This window comes from Giraffa tippelskirchi, chromosome 7 (assembly GCF_054371585.1).
Source record: "Giraffa tippelskirchi isolate mGirTip1 chromosome 7, T2T-mGirTip1v1.2.pri, whole genome shotgun sequence".
Taxonomy (NCBI): Eukaryota; Metazoa; Chordata; class Mammalia; order Artiodactyla; family Giraffidae; genus Giraffa; species Giraffa tippelskirchi.
Window position 1 is genome coordinate 4,365,953 of NC_137281.1, and position 23,493 is coordinate 4,389,445.

At 41.0% G+C, this 23,493-nt stretch overlaps 1 protein-coding gene and 1 pseudogene across 2 annotated transcripts in view; both read left to right on the forward strand.

Moving 5' to 3' along the window:
* Positions 1 to 2,038: 2,038 nt before the first annotated feature.
* On the forward strand, positions 2,039 to 3,478 carry LOC145515170 (phosphatidylethanolamine-binding protein 1 pseudogene; annotated as a pseudogene). The gene has a single exon (XR_014060718.1). The product of XR_014060718.1 is annotated as a phosphatidylethanolamine-binding protein 1 pseudogene (transcript).
* Positions 3,479 to 4,677: 1,199 nt separating this feature from the next.
* Positions 4,678 to 23,493, forward strand: part of LOC145515106 (uncharacterized) — a 40,516-nt gene continuing 21,700 nt past the window's right edge. Inside the window, exons 1-5 of the mRNA XM_081514694.1 lie at positions 4,678 to 4,719; positions 5,331 to 5,414; positions 8,252 to 8,378; positions 9,170 to 9,295; positions 9,486 to 12,706. Of these exons, the coding sequence (XP_081370820.1) occupies positions 11,778 to 12,706 (929 nt within the window). The 5' untranslated portion in view covers positions 4,678 to 4,719; positions 5,331 to 5,414; positions 8,252 to 8,378; positions 9,170 to 9,295; positions 9,486 to 11,777. The remainder of the gene's footprint in view (positions 4,720 to 5,330; positions 5,415 to 8,251; positions 8,379 to 9,169; positions 9,296 to 9,485; positions 12,707 to 23,493) is intronic.

The following is a 23,493-nucleotide window of genomic DNA, read 5'->3' on the forward strand; positions in this document are numbered from 1 at the left end:
TAACCTATTTCTTTGCCATCTCATTCTGTCCAGTTTTCTGTCTGTGATCTCTGTTTTGAAGGCTACAGGTACCTAGTTAGTCTTCTTTCAGGTTTTAGGAACTTGGTGGGTGAGGGTGGTCCAGAGATTTGTGCCCTTATCCCCTTGATCTGGGCGTTGATTGCATTCCTATGACCAGAGCCGGCCCTGGATATTGAGGGGAACTTCCCCATTGCTCTGTGGTTTTCACTGCCCTCTCTGTGGGGATGCCTGCTCCCTGGTTGGTGGAATAGAGCCCCAGCTCTGTTTCGTAGGTGTGTTTCTGATCTGTGGTGCGGGGCTGGTGGGACTGGAGCACACCCCCGGGGAGAGACGCCGCCGAGTGTGGCTCCTCTCAGCATGTTCCCCTCGGGGTGTGCTCTGTGTGTCCCTTTCAGGCTCCAGCAAGCTCTTGTGAGGTCCTATTATTGGCACTGCTATTGGCCCCACCTTAAGCCTGGGTCACCCTGCTTATTTAGCTCATATGCAGAGTTCCTCATGAGAAATGCTGGACTGGGGGAAGCACAAGCTGGAATCAGGATTGCTGGGAGAAATACCAATAATCTCAAATATGCAGATGACACGACCCTTATGGCAGGAAGCGAAGAAGAGCTAAAGAGCCTCTTGATGAAACTGAAAGAGGAGAATGAAAAAGTTGGCTTAAAACTCAATATTCAGAATACTAAGATCATGGAATCTGGTCCCAACACTTCATGGCAAATAGATGGGAAACAATGGAAACAGTGATGGACTTTATTTATGGGGGTTCCAAAATCACTGTAGATGGTGACTGCAGCCATGTAATTTAAAGACATTTATTCCTTGGAAGAAAAGTTATGACCAACCTAGACAGCATATTTAAAAACAGAGATATTACTTGGCCAACAAAGGTCCATGTAGACAAAGGTATGGTTTCCCAGTAATCATGTATTGATGGGCGAGTTGGAATATAAAGAAAGCTGAGTGCCGAAGAATTGATGCTTTTTAACTGTGTTGTTGGAGAAGACTCTTAGAGTCACTTGGCCAGCAAGGAGATCCAACCAGTGCATCCTAAAGGAAATCAGTCCTGAATATTCATTGGAAGGACTGATGCTGAAGCTGAAACTGGAATATTTTGGCCACCTGATGCAAAGAAGTGTCATTGGAAAAGACTCTGATACTGGGAAAGGTTGAAGACAGGAGCAGAAGGGGACAACAGAGGATGAGATGGTTGGATGGCATCACTGACTCAATGGAGATGCGTTTGAGTCAAGTCTGGGAGTTGGTGATGGACAGGGAAGCCTGGCATGCTGCAGTCCGTGGGGACATGACTGAGCGACTGAACTGAACTGAACTGAACTGAATCTCTCAGATGATCCGTTGTGAAGAGACCTCAGTAATTGTAACCAGAGACCTGCTTACAAGAGGGCAGCTGGCTTTTCTCTTAGCAAGTGGGTTCAGAAAGAAAGAGGGAGACCGGAACCCACATTGTCATTTACAACATAACCACAGAAATTACATACCGTTACTCCTGGCAGATTCTGTTGATACACAGATTCAGTTCAGTTCAGCCACTCAGTCGACCCCATGAAAAGCAGCACGTGAGGCCTCCCTGTCCATCACCAACTCCCGGAGTCCACCCAAATCCATATCCATCGAGTCATTGATGCTATCCAACCATCTCATCCTCCACTCTTCCGTTCTCCTCCTGCCCTCAATCTTTCCCAGCATCAGGGTCTTTTCAAATGAATCAGCTCTTCCCATCAGGTGCCCAAAGTATTGGAGTTTCAGCTTCAACATCACTCCTTCCACGGAATATTCAGGACTGATTTCCTTTAGAATGGACTGTTTGGATTCCTTAAATAACTGGAAATCAATCTGCCATATGACCCAGCAATTCCACTGCTGGGCATACACACTGAGGAATCCAGAATTCAAAGAGACATGTGTACCCCAATGTTCATCACAGCACTGTTTCTAAGAGCCAGGACACGGAAGCAACCTAGATGTCCATCAGCAGACGAATGGATAAGAAAGGTGTGGGAGTTACGTCGGTACAGTGTGCTGCAGACTCCTGTGAGTCCGTGCTCCTACCCTGCGTGAATCCACAAGCCGCTTTCTCTGCTGTCTCACCGCTCGGCTCCGCGATGCCGGTGGACCTCAGCAAGTGGTCCGGGCCTTTGAGCCTGCAGGATGTGGATGAGCAGCCGCAGCACCCGCTGTATGTCAAATACGGCGGGGTGGAGGTTGACGAACTGGGCAAGGTGCTGACACCCACCCAGGTTAAGAACCGGCCCACCAGCATTACATGGGATGGCCTTGATCCAGGTAAATTGTACACCTTGGTCTTGACAGATCCGGATGCTCCCAGCAGGAAGGACCCCAAATACAGGGAATGGCATCATTTCCTGGTGGTCAACATGAAGGGCAACGACATCAGCAGTGGCACGGTTGTCTCCGATTATGTGGGCTCTGGGCCTCCCAAGAGCTCAGGCCTGCACCGATACGTCTGGCTGGTTTATGAGCAGGAAAGACCACTGAAGTGTGACGAGCCCATTCTCAGCAACCGATCTGGAGACCACCGTGGCAAATTCAAGGTGGCCTCTTTCCGCAAAAAGTACGAGCTTGGGACCCCAGTGGCCGGCACATGTTACCAGGCCGAATGGGATGATTATGTGCCCAAGCTCTACGAGCAGCTGTCTGGGAAGTAGAGGAGATGGAGACAGTCCCAGAGTTCCCAAACAGTGTTTCAGTTTAGTGATGCATGTAGATTTTCCCCCATCTCTCTGCCCAAGCCCTGACCGGTCAGATTTAGATTTAGGGTGACTTTTCTTTCCTTCTGCCTGTCTTGTATAATTTTAGGGGGTTATGTTTTGATCCAATTTGAACTCTGTTTTGGTGGGGGATTCTTTGGTACTGTGATGCGGTTTATAAAAATGTTAATACAAGAACAACAACCCAGACTTTAAAGAAGAAAAAAAATTCTGGTAAAAAGACCAGGTCTGCAGTATTAGAACAGAGCTTCAAAGAATCTTTAAGGGAGGTTGAAAACAAAAAAGAGATTGATTGCCTCTGCCTTTGTGAGCCTGAGCACAGAATTGTGTGTGAAGGCACCTACTGGCACGTGTTTTTATGGCTCTGTCTCACCAAGACAACCAAGGGCCGGCATGTCCACTAACCCCTAACGTCTCAGGCTGGTTACTGCGTGTCAGTGTCCCACTGTGGCTCCTTTAAAGAGCAATACTGGAAAAAGCTCCAGAGAAGAAGTTGCTTTGCTGTTAAAGCCTGGCCATCTAAATGAGCAGCAGGGTTGGGTAAGAGGTTATCAGAAATCTGAAAGTCTGTGCTTGTTAAATTGATCACTCTTTGGTGTGAAAAAGAAAGCTGGTCTGGAGTTGGTGAATATTGTGTTAATTTTGCTGTTTGCTTATAGTTTAATAAAAATAAAACACCGTGTAGATGAAAAAAAAAAAAAAAGAAAGGTGTGGTACATATACACAATGAAATATTACTCAGCCATTGAAAAGAATACATTTCAATCCGTTCTAATGAGGTGGATGAGACTGGAGCCTATTATACAGAGTGAAGTAAGCCAGAAAGAAAAACACCAATACAGTGTACTAACGCATATATATGGAATTGAGAAAGACGGTAACAATAACCCTGCATGCGAGACAGCAAAAGAGACACAGATGTATAGAACAGTCTTTTATACTCTGTGAGAGAGGGCGAGGGTGGGATGATATGTGAGAATGACATTGAAACATGTAAGTTATCATACGTAAAAAGAATCGCCAGTCCATGTTCGATGCATGATACAGGGTGCTCGGGGCTGGTACAGTGGGATGACCCAGAGGGATGGGATGGGGAGGAAGGTCGGAGGGGGGTTCAGGATGGGGAACACATGTACACCCATGGGGGATTCATGTCAATGTATGACAAAACCAATACAATATTGTAAAGTAAAAAATAAAAAATCATAAATCAAAAACAGCAAAAAATAAATAAAGAATAAACTGCTAAAAAAAAACAAAACGAAAAGAAAACAAACAAACAAAAACCTTGAGGACAGAATGAATAGCAGGTTCATTCTTAACAGGGCCAAAATTATTTTAATTAGTAATAGTGATGCTGTGAGTCCTAATTAATATATGTGTTAAGGTGCAGATATATATGGAGAAGGCAATGGCACCCCACTCCAGTACTCTTGCCTGTAAAATCCCATGGACGGAGGAGCCTGGTAGGCTACAGTCCATGGGGTCGCTAGGAGTCGGACACGACTGAAGCGACTTAGCAGCAGCAGCAGCAGCAGATATATATATGTATTGAATGGATATATTCCACAAATTTAAGACAGTCATTTGAAAGCAATAAAAACAGTTAAAGGGACTTGAAAATTTTGTCTTTAACAGTATTTTTTCAAAAATAAAGGAATTTTTTGTATTAAAAAAAAAAAGGCAGAGAAAGGAAGCACAGCTGGACAGAAAAACCAACAGATGCAAAACTGACAGGGGCGGGGATGAGGGGCAGCAAGGCGTCGTCCCCACCGGCCCCGCCCCTTCGTACCTGCGTTTCCGCCTCGTCGCACCCTCTCCCCTGTAGTCGCCTCTCGTTGGACGCGGCGCAGCGCGCTCACCTTCCTGTGTACCGGATCTTCCGCCTGCGCGTGCGCAGTATCTTGAAGACCCGGAATTGAGTTTAAATGAGCGGCAGAGAGTTCTCGTGAGTTTGTTTGTACGTTTGTTTGTTTACAAACTGGATTTCGTAGTCCCACAGCCTGTTGTCCTTCACACGTGGGTTTCGGGGTCTCTGTGGACGTTCAAACTACCGTCCCCATTTCCCCGTCCCCAGTGTGTCCTCGCATCGCCGTGAGAAGTTCTGAAGTCCGTTAGCTTAGCTGCCGGGTCCCTGGGGCCCACGTACGCCTCCAGTTAACATGGTTCTAGAGTCCATGTCCTTCTCTGGCAGTTCTGCCTTCTAACTTGTAGAGACCGCTCCTTAACGTCCTGTATTGCCCAACCCCTAGGTCCCTGATCCACGAAGAGGTGAAGGAGGCTCTATTGTGTATGGAGTTTGGTCAGGGTCTCGCCTATGGTTTGAAGGGGAGGGTCAGCCTAGAACGTGTGGTTTTCACAGGGAGGGCCGCGAGTTCCGCAGAGAAGAATAAAACTGAAAACACCTCGTTTGATTCTGTGTTCCAGACTCCCTGCTGTGTCGGTGGCCGTAGGGGATTGTGTTTTGTACCTGTTGAGATTCTCCCTCTGTGTGGGGCTGTGTTACAGGTACCTCGGTGTGTTTCTCTAAGTATTGAACAGGCTATTTTCAACTTTCAGGGGTCACTGCCCAAGACTGATCTTACTGGAGAAGGAAGCCCAGAGGAAGAGAAAAGCAAGGAGTCAGAAATGACTCGTTCCGAGGTAAGAGGCATAGTCCTTTTGTTTGTTTGTTCTGTCTCTCTTTCCTGAAATGCTCTTTTTTTTGGACTTGATAAGCTCCTTAACGCCTGAACTGGTTTGTTTGAACTGACCCGTAGTCATCATCCCAAGGGACCCATTTCCCTCCTGGCATATCGGTGTGACAGAAAACAGAGTATTGCCAGCCAAAGAAGCTCACTGAAGCTTTTAAGTCCCGAGTTTTTATTGAGGTTTAGCTACATAGGCGTGGTTGATAACAGCTCCAGCATTCTCCCCTCCTTAGAGGTTGGGCTAATAAGCCCACCTGGCTCAAAGCCCCATACCTCTAGTCACTTCGTTGGTCTTTGTGAAATGACCAGCCTCACAACCTGAGTCACCCCTTATTAAACTAGGGGCCCACATAAGTCATCTTGTTAGCATAAATTATGAGGGCCCACGGAGAGTAATAAAGCCACTGCAGTCACTAAGGAAATTCCAAGAGTGAAAAAACTTAGATTCCAAGAGTAAAAGCAAACTTCCAGAAACTGTGGCCTAAAGCCTGCTATATCCTCTTTTTGTTTTTAAATTTTAATATTTATTTCGTTTTGGCTCTGCTGGGATTTTGCTGATGGTCTTGGGCTTTCTCTGTTGTGATTAGGAGACTTGTTGTTGAGCTCTGGCTCTAAGGCAGGGATTCAGTGATTGCCTTAATAACTGGCAGGCTCTGGAGCAGATGCGCTTCAGTAGTTGTGGCACACTAACTCAGTTCCTTCAAGACATTGGGATCTTCCCTGACCAGGGATGGAACCCATGTCTCTGCATAGACAGGCAGATTTCTCACCACTGGACCATCAGGCAAGTCCCTAAATTCTTTATTACACAACGCTGAAACCTAAATCTTTCCTTTAATGCCCTGTGATATTTTTCCCCCTCTGATTTTAGATGTTGCTTTGGAATACCTCACCTGTTGCATGATTACAAAATATTATGTTGCGTTGCATCCTACTCTTTTATTGTTCAAAATAATATCCAAGTTTCTCTTTAGGTGAGCTCCTAAGGCTACCTTGTAGCTATTTTGCTTCATTTATTTTAAAATTTCAACTAATCTATACAGTGATAGCTTCATCTGTCATTTGGCAGGTTCCCTCTATTTAGGCTTTTTTGTTTTCTATATTCACAATTATGTTAGCTTTCCTAGATACAGCTGAGACTTACATTTGATATATCCATGTTTGTTTTGAGTTTGAATGGTTCTGAATTTGCAGTCACTGAAGTCTTTATGTCATTACATCTTCCAAGAAAAACTTTTGATTTTCAGACTTTATTTGCTTCAGTAAAGTTTTATAGTTTCTTCACATAGGTCTGGAAATGTGTTCTAAATAGGTGTCATGGTATATTTACTAATAAAATGTAGACTGTTTCTCATATTGTGTTTTTAATTACTGTTACTAAAGAGGAAAAATTGTTTTCAGTGTACTCAGTTGGCTCAGCAGTAAAGAATCTGCCTGCCAGTGCAGGAGACCTGGGTTTGACCCCTGGGTTGGGAAGGCCCCTGGAGAAGGAAATGGCAACCCACTCCAGTATTCTTGCCTGGGAAATCCCATGGACCGAGGATCCTGGAGGGCTACAGCCTATGGGGTCACAAAGAGTTGGACATGATTGATGTGACTTAGAATGCATTCATGCAGAATTAGAAATAGTTATTTTACCATAAATGCTAAAATACACATGAGTGTAAAAAAAAAAGGTAGATTAAAAATGTTTCTTCCAAAAGATATGTTATTCACAGAAGATTGCTTTTACCTTATGTGTGTTTATGTGCATGTGTGTATGCAAGCAAAACCTAGAGTATATATTAAAGACATCATTTCATGAATACTTTTATTTATTCTCACCTTTGAAAATTGTTCTTACATATTTTCCATGACCTTAGATTGTTTCATTTTATGAAATGAATATATAGTTCCATTTTAATATATATATGCATGAAAATGTTCATATGATTTGATCAATTATTTTTCTTGTTTTTTTTGTATTCTTCACAATTAGAGAAACTTCTATGAACTTTCATTAGAGTTGTCCCTATGTATTTTTCTGTGTTTTATTACTTAAAGTCTAGAGTACATAAAGTGAAGTAAATTTAAGCTATTTAAGGAATGTTTGCTAAATGTTTGCAAAAAGTTGGGGCAACAACATTATTGATTTTAAATTATTTTGTTGCACATCCACAACTCTGTAAAAACTCTCAGAAAGATATATAGTATATCCTAAATAGTTAAAATGATTGTTGCTGCTGAGGATGCTATCGTAGTAGATCTGTAAAATTTGTAAAACACTTGAAGTTCAAAACTAAGTATGAATGCTTACCTTAGTATCGTATTTCCTTAGTGTTCAAAATGGTCATTCATGAAGTAGAATTTCAACATTACTAATTCAAAGAAGCTTGTTAAAAATACTAAGAAGAAAAAACAAGGTTGTTCAAATAAATGGCACATTTGTCCCACTCAAGAACTCTTGGATCAGAGTATGCTTTTTAAAAATATTACCTGTTTCCTTAATAGGCAATTCATCTTGTGTTATATGAATACAACACTGAAAAATAAATATGCCATTGTTTATCTGATTCTTTTATCATTTCTCTTCCAGATCAGAATTGTTTCTGAAATGATTTGTGGGCCATAGCTCATTTCTTCTTGGGTTAGAAATATGGTGAAAATATTACCGTGTAAAAGTCAAAGTATAGTATAACACCAGACCCTCCCCTTTATCGAAACCAGTTCTGTGTGAGCTTGCTGTTGTCGTCTTTGGGCACCTTAGGAAGTCTTCTCACAGTCACATGGCATCTGTACTTTGTATTTCAGGGATAGCTGATGTTCCAGGACGTGACCATAGATTTCACTCAATAGGAGTGGGAATGCCTGGACCTCGGTCAGCGGGCGTTGTACAGGGACGTGATGTTAGAGAACTATAGTAACTTGGCCACGTTGGGTGAGTGTAACTTCTTTCCAGAATCCCTTATCTACTGTCAGGATTTTGCTTACTGCATTTCTAGAATGTCTCTTGGAATCTTCTACTTCTTCTAATAGCATTTCAGATCCCTGATTTCTATGGGAAAATGGGAATTTCTGAGTTTAGAAAGAAGACTTCATGATGATTTATTATGATTCTACTTTATTTCTCCCTTGATGTAATCTGCCTGCTTCGTCTACGTTAGTGCTAATTCTCTGAGTTCTGTGCTACAAAATGGTGCTACCTTCCTCTTCAAATCAAATTTCCACTACTTACTTTTGCCTTGTAGTTCGTGACCAGAATCTCAGAATTTGATTTTTATGGAGTAAGTGTTGTATGCTGCTGCTGCTGCTAAGTTGCTTCAGTCGTGACTGACTTTGTGCGACCCCATAGATAGCAGCCCACCAGGCTTCCCCGTCCCTGGGATTCTCCAGGCAAGAACACTGGAGTGGGTTGCCATTTCCTTCTCCAGTGCATGAAAGTGAAAAGCGTAAGTGAAGTTGCTCAGTCACGTCCGACTCTCCGCAACCCCATAGAGTTTAGCCTACCAGCCTGCTCTGTCCATGGGATTCTCCTGGCAAGAATACTGGAGTGGGTTGCCATTTCCTCCTCCCTAGTGTTGTATAGGTGCTTCCAATAAAGTATTTGAGGAAATCATTTTCTAGGCTGTCTTTACATTCTATCATGCATTCTCTCCTCACCTAGATACATACTAGATTGGAAAGTGATGAATCTCTGGCAAAACAAATATTCCTTTCTCTGATGAACAGGTCTTGTAGTCTAAACCATACCTTGTCACTTTTCTGGAGCAAATGAAGGAGCCCTGGAGTATAAGGAGAATGAAGACAGTGGCCGTATACCTATATATATGTGAAAGGATGGAGCCGATGACTCAGGTGAGAGGTCCAAGTATCAGTGAGGAAGTCATTCTTTGTCATGTGGTTTGGGAAGATCTGCTTCATTGGAAATGATTTTGGAGAAGTCTGGATTTATTTCTGTTGCTGTCATAGATAGCTGTCACCTTCCTCATTCTGTCTGTTAAACCATCATGAATTTTTCTCTGTTGATTACCTTTCTCTTTCACAGTGAGAACTAAAATGCCCTTCTTGGATTGTGACAACTTGAATGAATTGGTTGCTGTTTCACTTCTTGGAGGCCCTAATAAAACTGTGCACATTTCTGAGTATCTGTGATGCTCCTTTTAAAGTTTGTTTCTACCTCTAGACAGAAGTGTGTGGTTATAGACAAACTGCAAAGGTTCTAGGAGTACCAGGAACAGATTTTTGTTTTTTTGATTTATAATTCCTAAAACACTTGAAGCTACAGATATGACTTGACAAATTTTAGACTCAAGTCACTTCTTTGCTGTATAAAGCAAAACCTCCCTAAAATGGGCTTCCCTGGTGGCTGAGAGGTAAAGCATCTGCCTGCATTGCAGGAGACCTGTCTTTAATCCCTGCGTCCTGGAAGATCCCCTGGAGAAGGGAATGGCAACCCACTCCAGTATTCTTTCCTGGAAAATTCCATTGAGAGAGGAGCCTGGAAGTCTGCAGTCCATGAGGTCACAATCAGTTGGATGTGACTGAGGGACTAACACTTTCACTTTCTTTTCCCTAAAATGGGAGAATGCAAATCTCAGGGTTACTTCCAAGTTTCACTTTTCTTTATATGAACTCATGTTAAATATCTTAAGTGCATTTGCCCTAATTCTTCAATGCTAAAATACTTTAATATATTCAGTTAACTCAAAGAGTTTTCAAATAAATTCTCATGAGATCCTAGAAGATTCTCCACCATATTTTTAATTGTTGTTTCTCACTCTTAAGATTTTTAGATTATATGAAGACATCTTTTTTAAAAGTTCTGATTGAAATACAACTGTTTTACAATGTTGGTTGTCCTGCTGTACATCACAGAGAATCAGTCATATGTATATATATTGACTCTTAGATTTCCTTGCAGTTAGGACTCCACACAGCATTGGTAGACTTCCTTAGGTTCTCACCATGTTTTTAAAGTCTCATTTCTTAAGTACTGCTGCATTATTAAGGTTGTCTTGTTTGTTATCAGCTTCCCCTGACGTTATCCTATATGTGCAGAGCTCCTCCCTCCCTGCCATTCCCACAGGACACCTGCTCACAGCCCACAGCAGTGCTCTGCCGGGGTCTGCTCTCCACACCCCACATTGCAGCAGCCAGCCCTCGTCTGCAGCGGTGGACACCCTCTCAGGCTGGGTGGGCAGGGCTGGGGTCAGCAGCCTGTGTACAGGCCTCACTCTGTCCTGCTGCCACAGGCTGTTGCCATGTTCTCTTTCCACAGAGAATGAGGCACCCCTTCTGTCTCAGCTGGGCTCCCCCAGTGAGGGCCTTCCCTGGATGTGGAGGCTCTGCTCTCTTCAGATGCCCCCAAGGTTGCAGGTCCCACTCCACCTCCTTTCCTGTTTCTTTTCCTTCTTCTTTCTCTTGTCCTGCCTGTCCAAGCAGGAATCTCCCTTGACCTTTTCATTGTCCACGGCCCTCTGCTCGTGTTCACCAGGGGCTCTGTGAAAATTCTTCCATTTCTGATGTGTCCTTGTTGTGTTTGTGGAGAGAGGTGAACTCTGTCTCTGCCTGATTCTCTGGCATCTTGAATCTTCTGTCTCTTATTTTATTTTTAAACAAGCGAAGGATTCATCACTTTGCTCTAAATCGTTAAGGATATTCACTGAGAATAGTAGGTAAAATAACTTGTTATTTGGTATCTTTCACCTTTGTCTCTTGAAGACACCTAGGATTTGATGCCAAAGAATCCAGGGTTAGAAGATGTATTCCCAAAAGCAAACCTAGGAAAATATGAAAGATTTCACCTCAGAAATTTACATTTAATGAACTGGGAACATACGAGGGCATATGAAAGACAGAGAGGATGTTTATATGGACATAAAGAAACTGAGACAGTTACACATAAGGCAAACATTACTGCAAAAAAAAAACGAGCAATACAAGTCAAATTGGGGAGAACACCAACTTCAGTCTTCAACATCTGATGAGAACTGTACATTTTTAAGAAAAGATTTCCATCCTTTTTTGAAACATACATGTTCTCTGAAAGGAAACATGGAAAGCCTGGAAGGTAATCTAGTCTCTACTACAAATACTCATTCAAACAATACTCAATATAGCCTTAGATTAAACAAACATTCAAGCATGTCTGAACACTGGAAATTTAAAAATGAGGGGGAAAACTCAAAATACAATCAATTTGAGGGCTCCGTGAGCAGGAGGTCATTATTCTTCCACCAACAGATATTTTCTCCCCATGCCAAAATTTGTAATGTTGATAATAATGGAAGAGACATAACAACCATCATTGTTCAATATATCCCATGATACGGTTAATATGGAAGAACTTTTGATGTGTAATAAAATGAGTCAACCCTTAAGTAAGAGCTCCAGCCCCAATAATTGCAAGAGTATTTATGATGGAGTGAGAGGGTATTCAGGCAATAAAACTGGGTATAAGGTTGAAGGAGACTCAAACCTTATGAAACATCAGGGACCCGAATCTTCACACAGGGATTCTAAAAGTAATAAATGTAGAAATAGCTTTTATCAGATGTCAGATCTTTCTCTATATAAGAGTACTCATACTGGAGAGAAGACTTATAATTGTAGTGAATATGATTACATTTCTAATCAGTCTTCAGAACTTGTTCAACAGCAGACTATTCAGAATTCACAGAAAGAAAACACGTGTAAGATATGTGGGAAAGTGTTTAGTAAGTCATCCAATCTAAGTAGACATAGGAAAATTCATACAGGAAGGAAACCTTTCAAATGTACAGAATGTAGCAAAGCATTTATCCATCGCTCACATGTTACTCAACATCAGCGAATTCATACTGGGGAGAGACCTTATCATTGTACAGAATGTGGTCAAACCTTTATTCGGAGTTCAACTTTAACTGCACATATTCGAATCCATACTAGGGAGAAACCATACAAATATAAAGAATGTGGCAAAACCTTTATTACAAGTTCAAATCTTACTCAACATCACCGAATTCATATGGGGGAGAGATGTTATAAATGTACGGAATGTGGCAAGGCCTTTATTAACAGTTCTTGTCTTACTAAACATCAGCAAGTCCATACTGGGGAGAGACTGTATAAATGCACCAAATGTGGCAAAGCCCTTAATGGGAAGTCAATTCTTACTACACATTTGCGAGTTCATACTGGAGAGAAACCTTATAAATGTACAGAATGTGGCAAAGCCTTTAGTCATAGTGGTCATCTCACTAAACATCTCAGAACACATGCTGGAGAGTGATGGAACAAGTGATGGAAGAGGTTTGCCCTAAACATACATCAGAAAACAAGAGTTTATACAAGAAACCTATGGAAATGTTGTAACAAATACGTAGAAATGTATTTAATCAAAGATCAAATTGAAATAAATATCAGAGACTGCATACTAGAAAGCATTTCATCAATCCTCTTTTCTAAATTTTCTCTGAAGGAGAATTACTGTAGAGAGCAATCCATAGTTTAAAAACATAGAAAATGGATATATTAGCCAGGATCATGAGATGAAGGTTGATGGTTAGAAAGCTACACTTATTAGCAATGTTTCTTTGTTTACAATGACTTGATTTGAGATTAGTTGAAAAGCAAAATGAATGTAATTCAATCCTCAAATAATCCAAACTACGCTTTGTTTCTAGTGTGAATGAAAACAGGGTTTTGACGGTTTATGCTTCAAAGATTAGCCTTTTTATGTTGTGTTGCAACCATTTCTATCTATTCTCCATTAGAAGATGAAGGATACCGTAACGTCAAGTGTACAATGAACATCTAAATGGAGGTGTTTGTCACTGATATGAAATATCCTGGGAGGTTGCTGTGATATAAATGATCATGGAATCTTTCCATGTATTAAAGTAAGACAGAAGTTGGTTCTATATTTTTTTAATATTTATTTATTTATTTGGCTGCATCAGATCTTAGTTGCACCATGTGGGATCTAGTTCCCTGACAGAGATCGAACCCAGACCCCCTGCACTGGGAATGTGGAGTCTTAGCCACTGGACCACCAGGGAACTTCTCCAAAAGTTGGTTCTAAATTTTCAATAGTTGTATCACTTGAATTGTAAGAACACAATCACAGTTCACTACAATATTGATGTATCTTTATAATATCAACATAAGTGAAGCATATTACTTGAGAATGTTGAAATAAAGACAGCTTCTGTGATAACCTAGAAATGTATTAGAAACCCTTTCCAGAAAAGGCATGTAATTAGTGTATTTCTTGTTTACTAAGTGTTTCCTAGGCTTTGTTTTGTAAGTCATAAAAATAATGATCCTCACATCCTTTTGTTAGAAAAATGAGTATCTTTCTCTGTACTTTTAATCTGATTTAATCATGGATCGTACTGTGGATTGTAAAATGTTTAATTTCAGCCTTGTGTGAAATTAATACATGGTTATTAATAAAAGTGAATGGTTTCTAGTGTTTCAGTTGATTGTGATGAATGAAGTGTTAAGACTGTGATCATCAGTCTCGCTGAACCCCAGGGTCTACTGCGCAGTTCAGTTCAGTCGCTCAGTCGTGTCCGACTCTTTGCACAGGCCCCCCTTCAATGACACCCTCACGGAGCTCACCAGAATCCTACTCCTCTTGGTCTGAAGGGACCCATCCACCCTCAGTCTGCAGAGCCCAGAGCCTTTCACCCAGGGTTGCTTATAAGCCTGAGCGTCATGTACTGGCACTTCCTGTGCCTGGTTCTAGCCTTGACCTCCCACAGGGTCCCTCAAGGCTCGCTGTGAATTCTCTCATAACCTCACCGGCTTCAATTTTCCTTTCTTCTGTTGAACTACGACTTTCCATGGGATCATTTTAGCAAATGTAAATTTAACAAAGTCACATGAAGAATAATTAAAAATCTTGATTGCAAAATTCTGAACTAAGATGGATAAAATTTTACCCCATGTAAAATTCTCAGCACATGTCTCTTGTCTAGGCTTAAAGGAACTGTTTTCTCATGCCTTTGACATACACTGAATGCAATATATAAATATCTGAAGGTACATACATTAGCAGTGAGAAAACTAATATAGAATGTGCACCTGTAGGTGTATTAGTGCATATTTATTTAAAGTATTTGAGAATGATAAAAAATTATAATTTCAGCATTGCAGATGATTTACCCAGAGCTTACAGATTTGTCAACTAATCTGTTTTGTCCACTTTTCATGGAATTTATTTCCTTACGTGTCAGGAGGTTACGTTTGTTAAGGAACTTCCACACTGTCACCCCTAGTGGCTGCACCAGCTTCCATTCCCTTCAGTCATGTAGGAGGTTCCCTGATCTCCATAGCCTCTTCAGCCTTTATTATATCATTAGTGGGCGTTTTGATAATGGTTATTCTGACTGGAATGACGTGATACCTCATTGTAGTTCTGTTTTCCATTTCTTAGTAATTAGTGATGCTGAGTGTCGTTCATTTGCCTCTTGCCCATCTAAATGTCTTCTTTAGTGATATGGGGTCTTGGGCCAATTTTTGACTGAGTTATTTTTGTCTCTGTTTTTTTTTAAATTTTTAATTTTTTGTCTGTTGCTGTGTGCAGGCTTCCTCTAGTTGTGGTGCATGGGCTTCTCATTGCAGTGGCTTTTTTTGTGAAGCACGGCTCTACGTGTCAGTAGTTGCAGCATGCAGGCTCAGTAGTTGTGGCGCACAGGCTAAGTTGCCCTGCAGCATGTAGAATATTCCTGGGCCAGGGTTTAAACCCATGTCCTCTGCACTTGCTGGAAGATTCGTATCCACTGGGCAATTGTTTTACAATTTTTTCTAAAAACAGGGAATTTTTTTTTTCTTTTGAGATGTATATATTTTTTGTTTTTGAGTTTTTTTATCTTTTAAAAATTTTTCAATTGAAGGATAATTGCTTTACAGAATTTTGTTGTTTTCTGTCAAACATCAACAAGAATCAGCCATAGGTACACCCATGTCCCCTCCCTTCTGAGCCTCCCTTCCATCTCCCTCTCCATCCCACCCTTCTAGATTGTTACATTGTCAACCAGCCATAAGTGTTGAGGCAGTCTGAGTGCGGGTTGGGAAAGAATTTCCAGACACAGGGCATTTCAGAAAGGAGTGAGTTTATTAAAAACAAAGAGCAGAGATAAAGCAGGCACTGCGAGGGCAATGGGCCTATATCTGGACAGACCAGGGGATGCTGACAGTTTCCATGGGCTAATAGCCAATTTTTACAGCCTCAAAGCAAAATTCCTGCTGGATGGTTGACGTTAGGTGATTGGTTGGGGCACTATAGGGTGCTTACTGGAGTGGGCATCTTTGCCCAACTCGGAGTCAGGAAGCTTGGTAGTGACTATCAGTGGGCTTTAAAAAAGGTTACAAAGGGGCTCAGTCAGCTTTGAAAGTGTCCTTGATTCTGAGCTCCACTTCTGTCTTCTTGGTGCAAGGCTTCGTATCTGTGGCCTTGGGGCAGCATGCCACAAATAACAGTAGCCATGATCTATATTCTCTGTGTTGATTGTGTTGTTCCACTTGGCAGTCATATAAAGTGGAACCAAAATACTGAGAATCATGCTGAAGATCCAGCAGAGGATACTGAAGGTGCCCACATATTTGGGAGCTTTTCTCTTAAGCTCTGCCCACCTGGAGTCACTGGGAATGATGATCACCTGAAAGACACTCAAGAGGAAGATGGTGCCAGTGGACACATCTCTGCTGATTCTTTGAATGTAAAAAGCAAGTTTGCATCCAAATCTCATTGATGAAATGTTTCAACCCAAAAGCTGCCAGTGTTTCAAGAATTCCTTTCAAATGAACAACTAAGAGGGTGGCTAGAGTCACGTGCTTGAGAATCCAATCTGTGGACTGACATTTGCCTCCTGCGAAATAAAGGGAGAGAAAACGGTAAACAAGACAGAAACTCCCTGTAATCCCTGCCGTAGTCTGCAATAAAAACATCTCTCCTATTGCCACATTCTTGGGGGCCATTCTGTCAAATCCCAGGAACTCATAATCTTCTGAGCCAGAGAATCCTGCGTGAGAAGATGAGGCAGAACTCTGTACCATATCAACTGGAATTGATACTCTTAAGTATTCTTTATTTACCTTAGATCCCACTGAAAAAGAATTATGTATATTTTTTCCTGTAAAACAAGTGTCCAATATTTGAATGTGTAACAGTTAGAAAACTTAAGGGAATATCAACGAGGATTTAAAAGTCATGCCCTGGTGGTTCAATGGTAAAGATTCCACTTGCCAAGCAGGAGACCGATGTTCGATCCTTGGGTAAGGAACAAATGAGTGTAATATCAGTAAAGATACCATGATTATATTTTAAACTACACAAGATGATTTGTAAGTTCACACAGGGTAAAGATAAGAGTAAAAAAATTCTGGAAACAATATTAAAGCATATCATTTAGTTACAATAAATGAAAATTTGATAATGAAGTAGAAATAGGTGGATGTGAATTGACAATTTCAGTATAATGGTGGGAAGGAGGATAAATACTGCATTACAAAGCAGTAGTGAAAAGATGATTTTTTTTTTCAACAAATGAGTTAGAATAATGGTGACTGTCTTCCCACCTTTGTACATACCAAGTGAATCAAAGTTTTTAAAAATCTTGGTAAAACGTACATAACATGAAATTATAAAAATAAATAAAAGTCATGTCTATAATATACCTTTATATACATCAAAATTCTTGCCAGGATGAGCATTTTCATTGAACCATAAGTAGCAGTGAGTTACTGATTTGTAAAAATTTAAAGCCTTTTTATAAAAAAGGTGAAAATTAGAACTTAGTTCAGTTCAGTTCAGTTGCTTAGCTGTGACCGACTCTTTGTAACCCCATGGATTGCAGCATGCCAGGCTTCCCTGTCCATCACCAACTCCCAGAGTTTGCTCAAACTTGAGTCCACTGAGTCAGTGATGCCATCCAACCATCTCACCCTCTGTCGTCCCCTTCTCCTCCTCCCTTCAATCTTTCCCAGAGTCAGAGTCTTTTCCAATAAGTCAATTCTTCGCATCAGGTGGCCAAAAGTATTGGAGCTTCAGCTTCAGTATCAGTCTTTCCAATGAATATTCAGGACTGATTTCCTTTAGGATTGACTGTTATGATCTCCTTGCTGTCCAAGGGACTCTTGAGTCTTCTCCAACACCACAGTTGAAAAGCATCAATTCTTGAGCACTCAGTTTTCTTTATGGTCTAACTCTCATATCCATACATGACTACTGGAAAAACCATAGCTCTGACTATACAGACCTTTGTTAATAAAGTAATGACTCCAATTTTTAATATGCTGTCTAGGTTGGTTATTGTTTTTCTTCCAAGGAACGAGTGTCTTTTAATTTCATGACTGCAGTCAATATCTGTAGTGACTTTGGAGCCCAAGAAAATAAAGTCTGTCACTGTTTCCATTGTTTCTCCATCTATTTACCATGAAGTGATGGGGCTGGGTTTCGTGATCTTCATTTATTGAATGTTGAGTTTGAAGCCAGCTTTTTCACTCTCCCCTTTCACTTTCATCAAGAGACTCTTTTAGTTCCCCTTTACTTTCTGCCCTAAGGGTGGTGTCATCTGCATATCTGAGGTTATTGATATTTCCCCCAGGAATCTTTGATTCCAGTTTGTGTTTCATCTAGCTGAGCATTTCGCATGATGTACTCTGCATTTAAGTTAAATAAGCAATGTGAGAACAAACAGCCTCGATGTACTCCTTTCGAAATTTGGAACCAGTCTGTTGTTCCATCTCCATCTCTAACTGTTGCTTCTTGACCTGCATACTGATTTTTCAGGAGACAGCTAAGGTGGTCTGGCTTTCCCATCTCTTTAAGAATTTTCCACAGTTTCTTGTGATCCACACAAAGGCTTTAATGTAGTCAATGAAGCAGAAGTAGATGTTTTTATGGAACTGTCTTTCTTTTCCTATGATCCAAGGGATATTGGCAAATTGATCTTCGGTTCCTTTGCCTTTTCTAAATCCAGCTTGAACATCTGGAAGTTCTTGGTTCACATACTATTGAAGCCTGGCTTGGAGAATTTTGAGCACTACTTTGCTAGCGTGTGAGATGAGTGCAACAACTGTGCTTCAGTTTGACCATTCTTTGGCATTGCCTTTCTTTGAGATTGGAATCAAAACTGATATTTTCCAGTCCTGTGGCCAGGGCTGAGTTTTCCAAATTTGCTGGCACATTGAGTGCAGCATTTTAACAGCATCATCTTTTAGGATTTGAAATAGCTCAGCTAGAATTCCATCACCTCCACTAGCTTTGTTTGTAAGTGATGCTTAGTAAGGCTCCCTTGACGTTGCACTCCAGGATGTCTGGCTCTAGGTGAGTGATAACACCATCATGGTTATCTGGGTCATTAAAATCTTTTTTGTATTGTTCTTCTGTGTATTCTTGCCACCTCTTAATATCTTCTGCTTCTGTTAGGTCCATACCGTTTCTGTCCTTTATTGTGAACTTTACTTGATTTATAAAATAATTGTATTTAATCACAATGATATTAACATATTTTACAAAAGTAGTTATGTTTTAAAATAAAAGATATATGTATACATATATGTTTCCATGCCTTGTCATTTAATTATAAGTTTGATAGCATTTCTAAACATTTTATTTGGGTAACAAGTTTCTGTTTATCTTCAAATAGTTACTATTAAGTCAATAGGGAGTATAGATAAATTTTATGCATCTAATAAAATGTAGATACACTGAAAGAAGTAGAAAGTATTAGCCATTCAGTCATGTTCAGTCATGTCCAGTCATGTCCAACTCTTTGTGACTCCATGGACTGTAGCCCGCCAGGTTCCTGTCCATGGAATTCTCCAGGCAAGAATACTGGAATGGGTTGCCATTTCCTACTCCAGGGGATCTTCCTGACCCAGAGATTGAATATGGGTCTCCTGCATCTCAGGTAGATTCTTTACTGTCTGAACCACCAGGGACGCCCCGATTGTAGTCTAATTTAGAGACCTGCTCTATGGCAGACTTCCGTGATAGCTCAGTTCATAAAGAATCAGCCTGCAATGCAGGAGAATCCGGTTCGATTCCTGGCTTGGGAAGATCCCTTGGAGAAGGGAAAGGCTACCCCCTCCAGTATTCTGGCCTGGAGAATTTCATGGACTGTATCGTCCATGGGGTTGCAAAATGTCAGACATGACTGAGCCACTTTCACATTTCTATGACAAATTTTATTTTTTATTAAAAGCTATATAATTATATAAACATATAAATTATATATGTATAAGTATGTATAATTTATATATAAATTAAAAACTATATAAATTATACAGAGTGAAGTATGTCAGAGAGAGAAATAAATGCCATATACTAACATATATACGGAATCTAGGAAGATGGTATGAAAGAATTTATTTGCAGGGCAGCAATGGAGAAACAGATACAGAGAATAGACTTATGGACATGGGGAGAGGGGAGGAGAGGGTGAGCTATATGGAGAGAGAACACGGAAACTTACATTGCCACATGTAAAATAGGTAGCCAGTGGGAATTTGCTGAATGTCTCAGGAAACTCAAATAGGGGCTCTGTGTCAACTTACAGGGGTGCAATGGGGGAAGGAGATGGGAGGAATGTTCAAGAGAGAGGAGATATGTGTATACCTATGGCTGATTCATGTTGAGGCTTGACAGAATAAAGTTCTGTAAATCAATTAAAAAATAAAATTTTAAAATATTTTTAAAAATTTTTGACAAATTTTTTCAAATACACGCTTAAGCTCTTTACTTGCTTGGTGACAGAAATACTAATTGGTTTTTTGACAGGAATTGAATAAATATCTACCAGTCATGGAAGACTACAACCTAAACTATGATACTTAGAAACAACAATGTGTGATAAACTGGTGTGACATACAAAAGAAACACGACTAATTCCAAATCATAAACTGATCTGTTAATTAATGTGACATTAAAAGTATTAAGTGAAGTCAAGATTTCTGAACATTAATATATCACATTTAAAGAAAATGACATTTTTAAAAAGTGATTTTTATTTTGTAAAATGAAGTTATATAACTATAAATTTTGAGAATATTTTCAAATCAGAGAATATGACACACTATGCTTTTATGCCTGATAGCTGCCATCTGAAACCCATTTCTGAAGTTACTTTTGGAAAATGGTCTGACCCAAATCAGCCAACTATGGATGTTTTCAGTAGGAAACAATGTCTTTGTTAAGCACTTTATAAATTCCAGAGTTAGAGAAGGTATTTCTACTGCTTCCTGGTAGCTCAGATGGTAGAGAACCTGCCTACAATGCGGGAGACCAGGGTTCCATCCCTTGGTCGGAAAGATCCCTTGGAGAAGGAAATGGCTACCCACTCCACTATTCTTGCCTGGAGACTTCCATGGATAGATGAGCCGGGCTGGCTACAGTCCGTGGCATTGCAAAGAGTCAGACACTACTGATGGACTAAGCACAAAATTGTCAACTGTATACACTGTTTGCATAAAAGATCATTCCTATAGATTTATTTTTATTAATCATGGAGGTGCTATTGGCACACATATAGTAACCCTAAAAATGTATGATTTCTGTAAGGTATTCCATGATTTCACATATATCTCTGCAATTTCAGTCATTAGTTACATTAAACATCAGGCTTCATATCGCTTGGATTCTACAATAACAATCACTGTCACAAAAATTACACTGTGATTTCCATGGTGGTCCAGTGACTAAGACACCTCGCTCTCAATGCTAGCTGCGGTGAGGGCAGGGGTGGGGTGGGGGTCGGGGTTGGGGGGAGGTGCCTAGGTTTGACCCCTGGTCAGGGAACTAGATCCCATATGCCACAAGTAAGATCCAGTGCAGCCAAATAAATAAATATTTTTCAAAAAGAATTACACTAAGATACATTAGGAGGCATTGGGAACTGACATCTGGTAGCACCTAATCTCTCTTCAGGAGAAGGCAATGGCAGCCCACTCCAGTACTCTTGCCTGGAAAATTCCATCGACAGAAGAGCCTGGTAGGCTGCAGTCCGTGGGGTCGCGAAGAGTCGGACACGACTGCGCGACTTCACTTTCACTTTTCACTTTCATGCATTGGAGAAGGAAATGGCAACCCACTACAGTGTTCTTGCCTGGAGAATCCCAGGGACAGCGGAGCCTGGCGGGCTTCTGTCTATGGGGTCGCACAAAGTCGGACACGACTGAAGCGATGCAGCAGCAGCAGCAGCAGCAATCTCTCTTCAATAGCTCCATTTAATTTTTGAATTACTCCTCCTTCCTGTGTTGCTTTGGCCCTGGATTACTTTGACGCAGAAGACTTCCTTTTTTCTGTATGGTGACCAACCCAGACTCCCCGAAGCACCTGTTTCTTGCAGATTCTTGCCCACAGGCTGAAACAGAAAATACTCACTTGATGTCCTCACATAGCCCGGATAGTGGGTTCAGGGAGCTGGTCATGGCAAGCTGCTCCTATGACAGGGAGGGAGGCACCCAGACCCCTAGATATGGGTTTGTGATCCTGTGACCTCACGTCCCCTCAGAACTGCAATTATCTTTTCACCTGTAGCTGCGATGTGAGACAGGCTTGGGGAACTGAGAACATTTGTAAAAATCTTTATTGCTCAGTTGCTAATGATAAAACAACAATTAAAATTTTGTACCGATCAACTCCAAAGGTACTATTGAAATGCTTGAGGAAGGTTCTATTCCGTTTGGTCCCTGGAGACAGAAAGGGACTCACATGGAAGCAGTAGTGAATACTGAGGTCTAACAAGGGAAGGGAATTTCATGTGTCTGCTTGTATAGTTTGTATCCATGAGAAGTGTTTCAACCAAAACCGAGTTATTTCCTATTCTTGAGACCACTGAACTGTGCCTCCATTTAGATTATGAGTAAAGAAATGGAGCCAAAGCACCTGAGAGGGATTTTCAAGAATTTCTCCATCTGTCATTTTACAAAGGTGAAATTTTCATACCTCATTGTCTGAAAAGTTGTAGAACTTCTCAAAAAGTATCTTGAGGCAAATACCCCCCTGTTTATACAGTTAGGGTTCAATGTCTGATAGAAATTCCCGCATAATTTCCACTGTAGTCTGCAACAGTAGGTACACCTTAGTGCCAACTCCCTAGAGAATATTCTCCTAGTTCTTAGTGACCAAAGTCATATTCAGAACCAGAGGTTCCAGCAGGGAACCGTGAGATTTGACCTACTGATACTTTTATCATGAAAATCAGGATCAATATCCTCTACTTAGAATTTGTCCGCACTCACAGATACTTAAGAAACTATTTTCTTTTCATTTTTTCTGATCACACCCCAAAGCATGAGGGACCTTAGTTCCCCGGCTAGGGAAGGAACCGCAATTCTGCATCGGAAGGTGAGGTCTTAACCATTGGACTGCCAGGGAAGTTCCTAAACACGTTTTCTTTAATAAGTAATGTATTAACTTGACATACATTTTCCTTTATATTCTAATGATTAATGCTTTCTGTGTAAGAAATGATTAAATCTTCAACTCTGAGGTCGTAGCTCCCCCACCAGGGATTGAACCCACATAACCTGCAGTGGAAGCACAGTGTCTTAACCACTGGACTACCAGGGAAGTTGCTAACCTCACATTTAAAGAGAAAAGTGTACTCTCTTGGGATACAATTGTCTGTGGGCCTCTCACTGTTTTTCCTGTCTTGTGTTAGCTCTTCTCCCGATTATCCTTTCAAGGACTGGGTAAAGAAGAGGAGGTTAGGAAAGAAAGCCAACAGTGGGGGAGGGTGTTTGGGAAGCTCAATGCAGAGCAGTCGATGTGATCCACCCGCCCCATTTGCCTAGTTTCGTGCCCAGTTTTAGCACAAAAAGTCCTGCTTCTTGGAAACTTGTTCAGTCCTGGAAGAAGCAGGGCAATTAGTTGCTTCAGCAGCAGCAACAATCAACAAAGGCAATCTGTGTATCAACAGATTCTGGCAGGAGTAACGGTATGCCATTTCTGTGGTTACGTTACAATGTGGGTTCCAGTCTCCCTCTTTCTTTCTGGACTCACTTCCTAAGAGAAAAGCCAGCTGCCCTGTTGTAAGCAGGTCTCTGGTTACAATTACTGA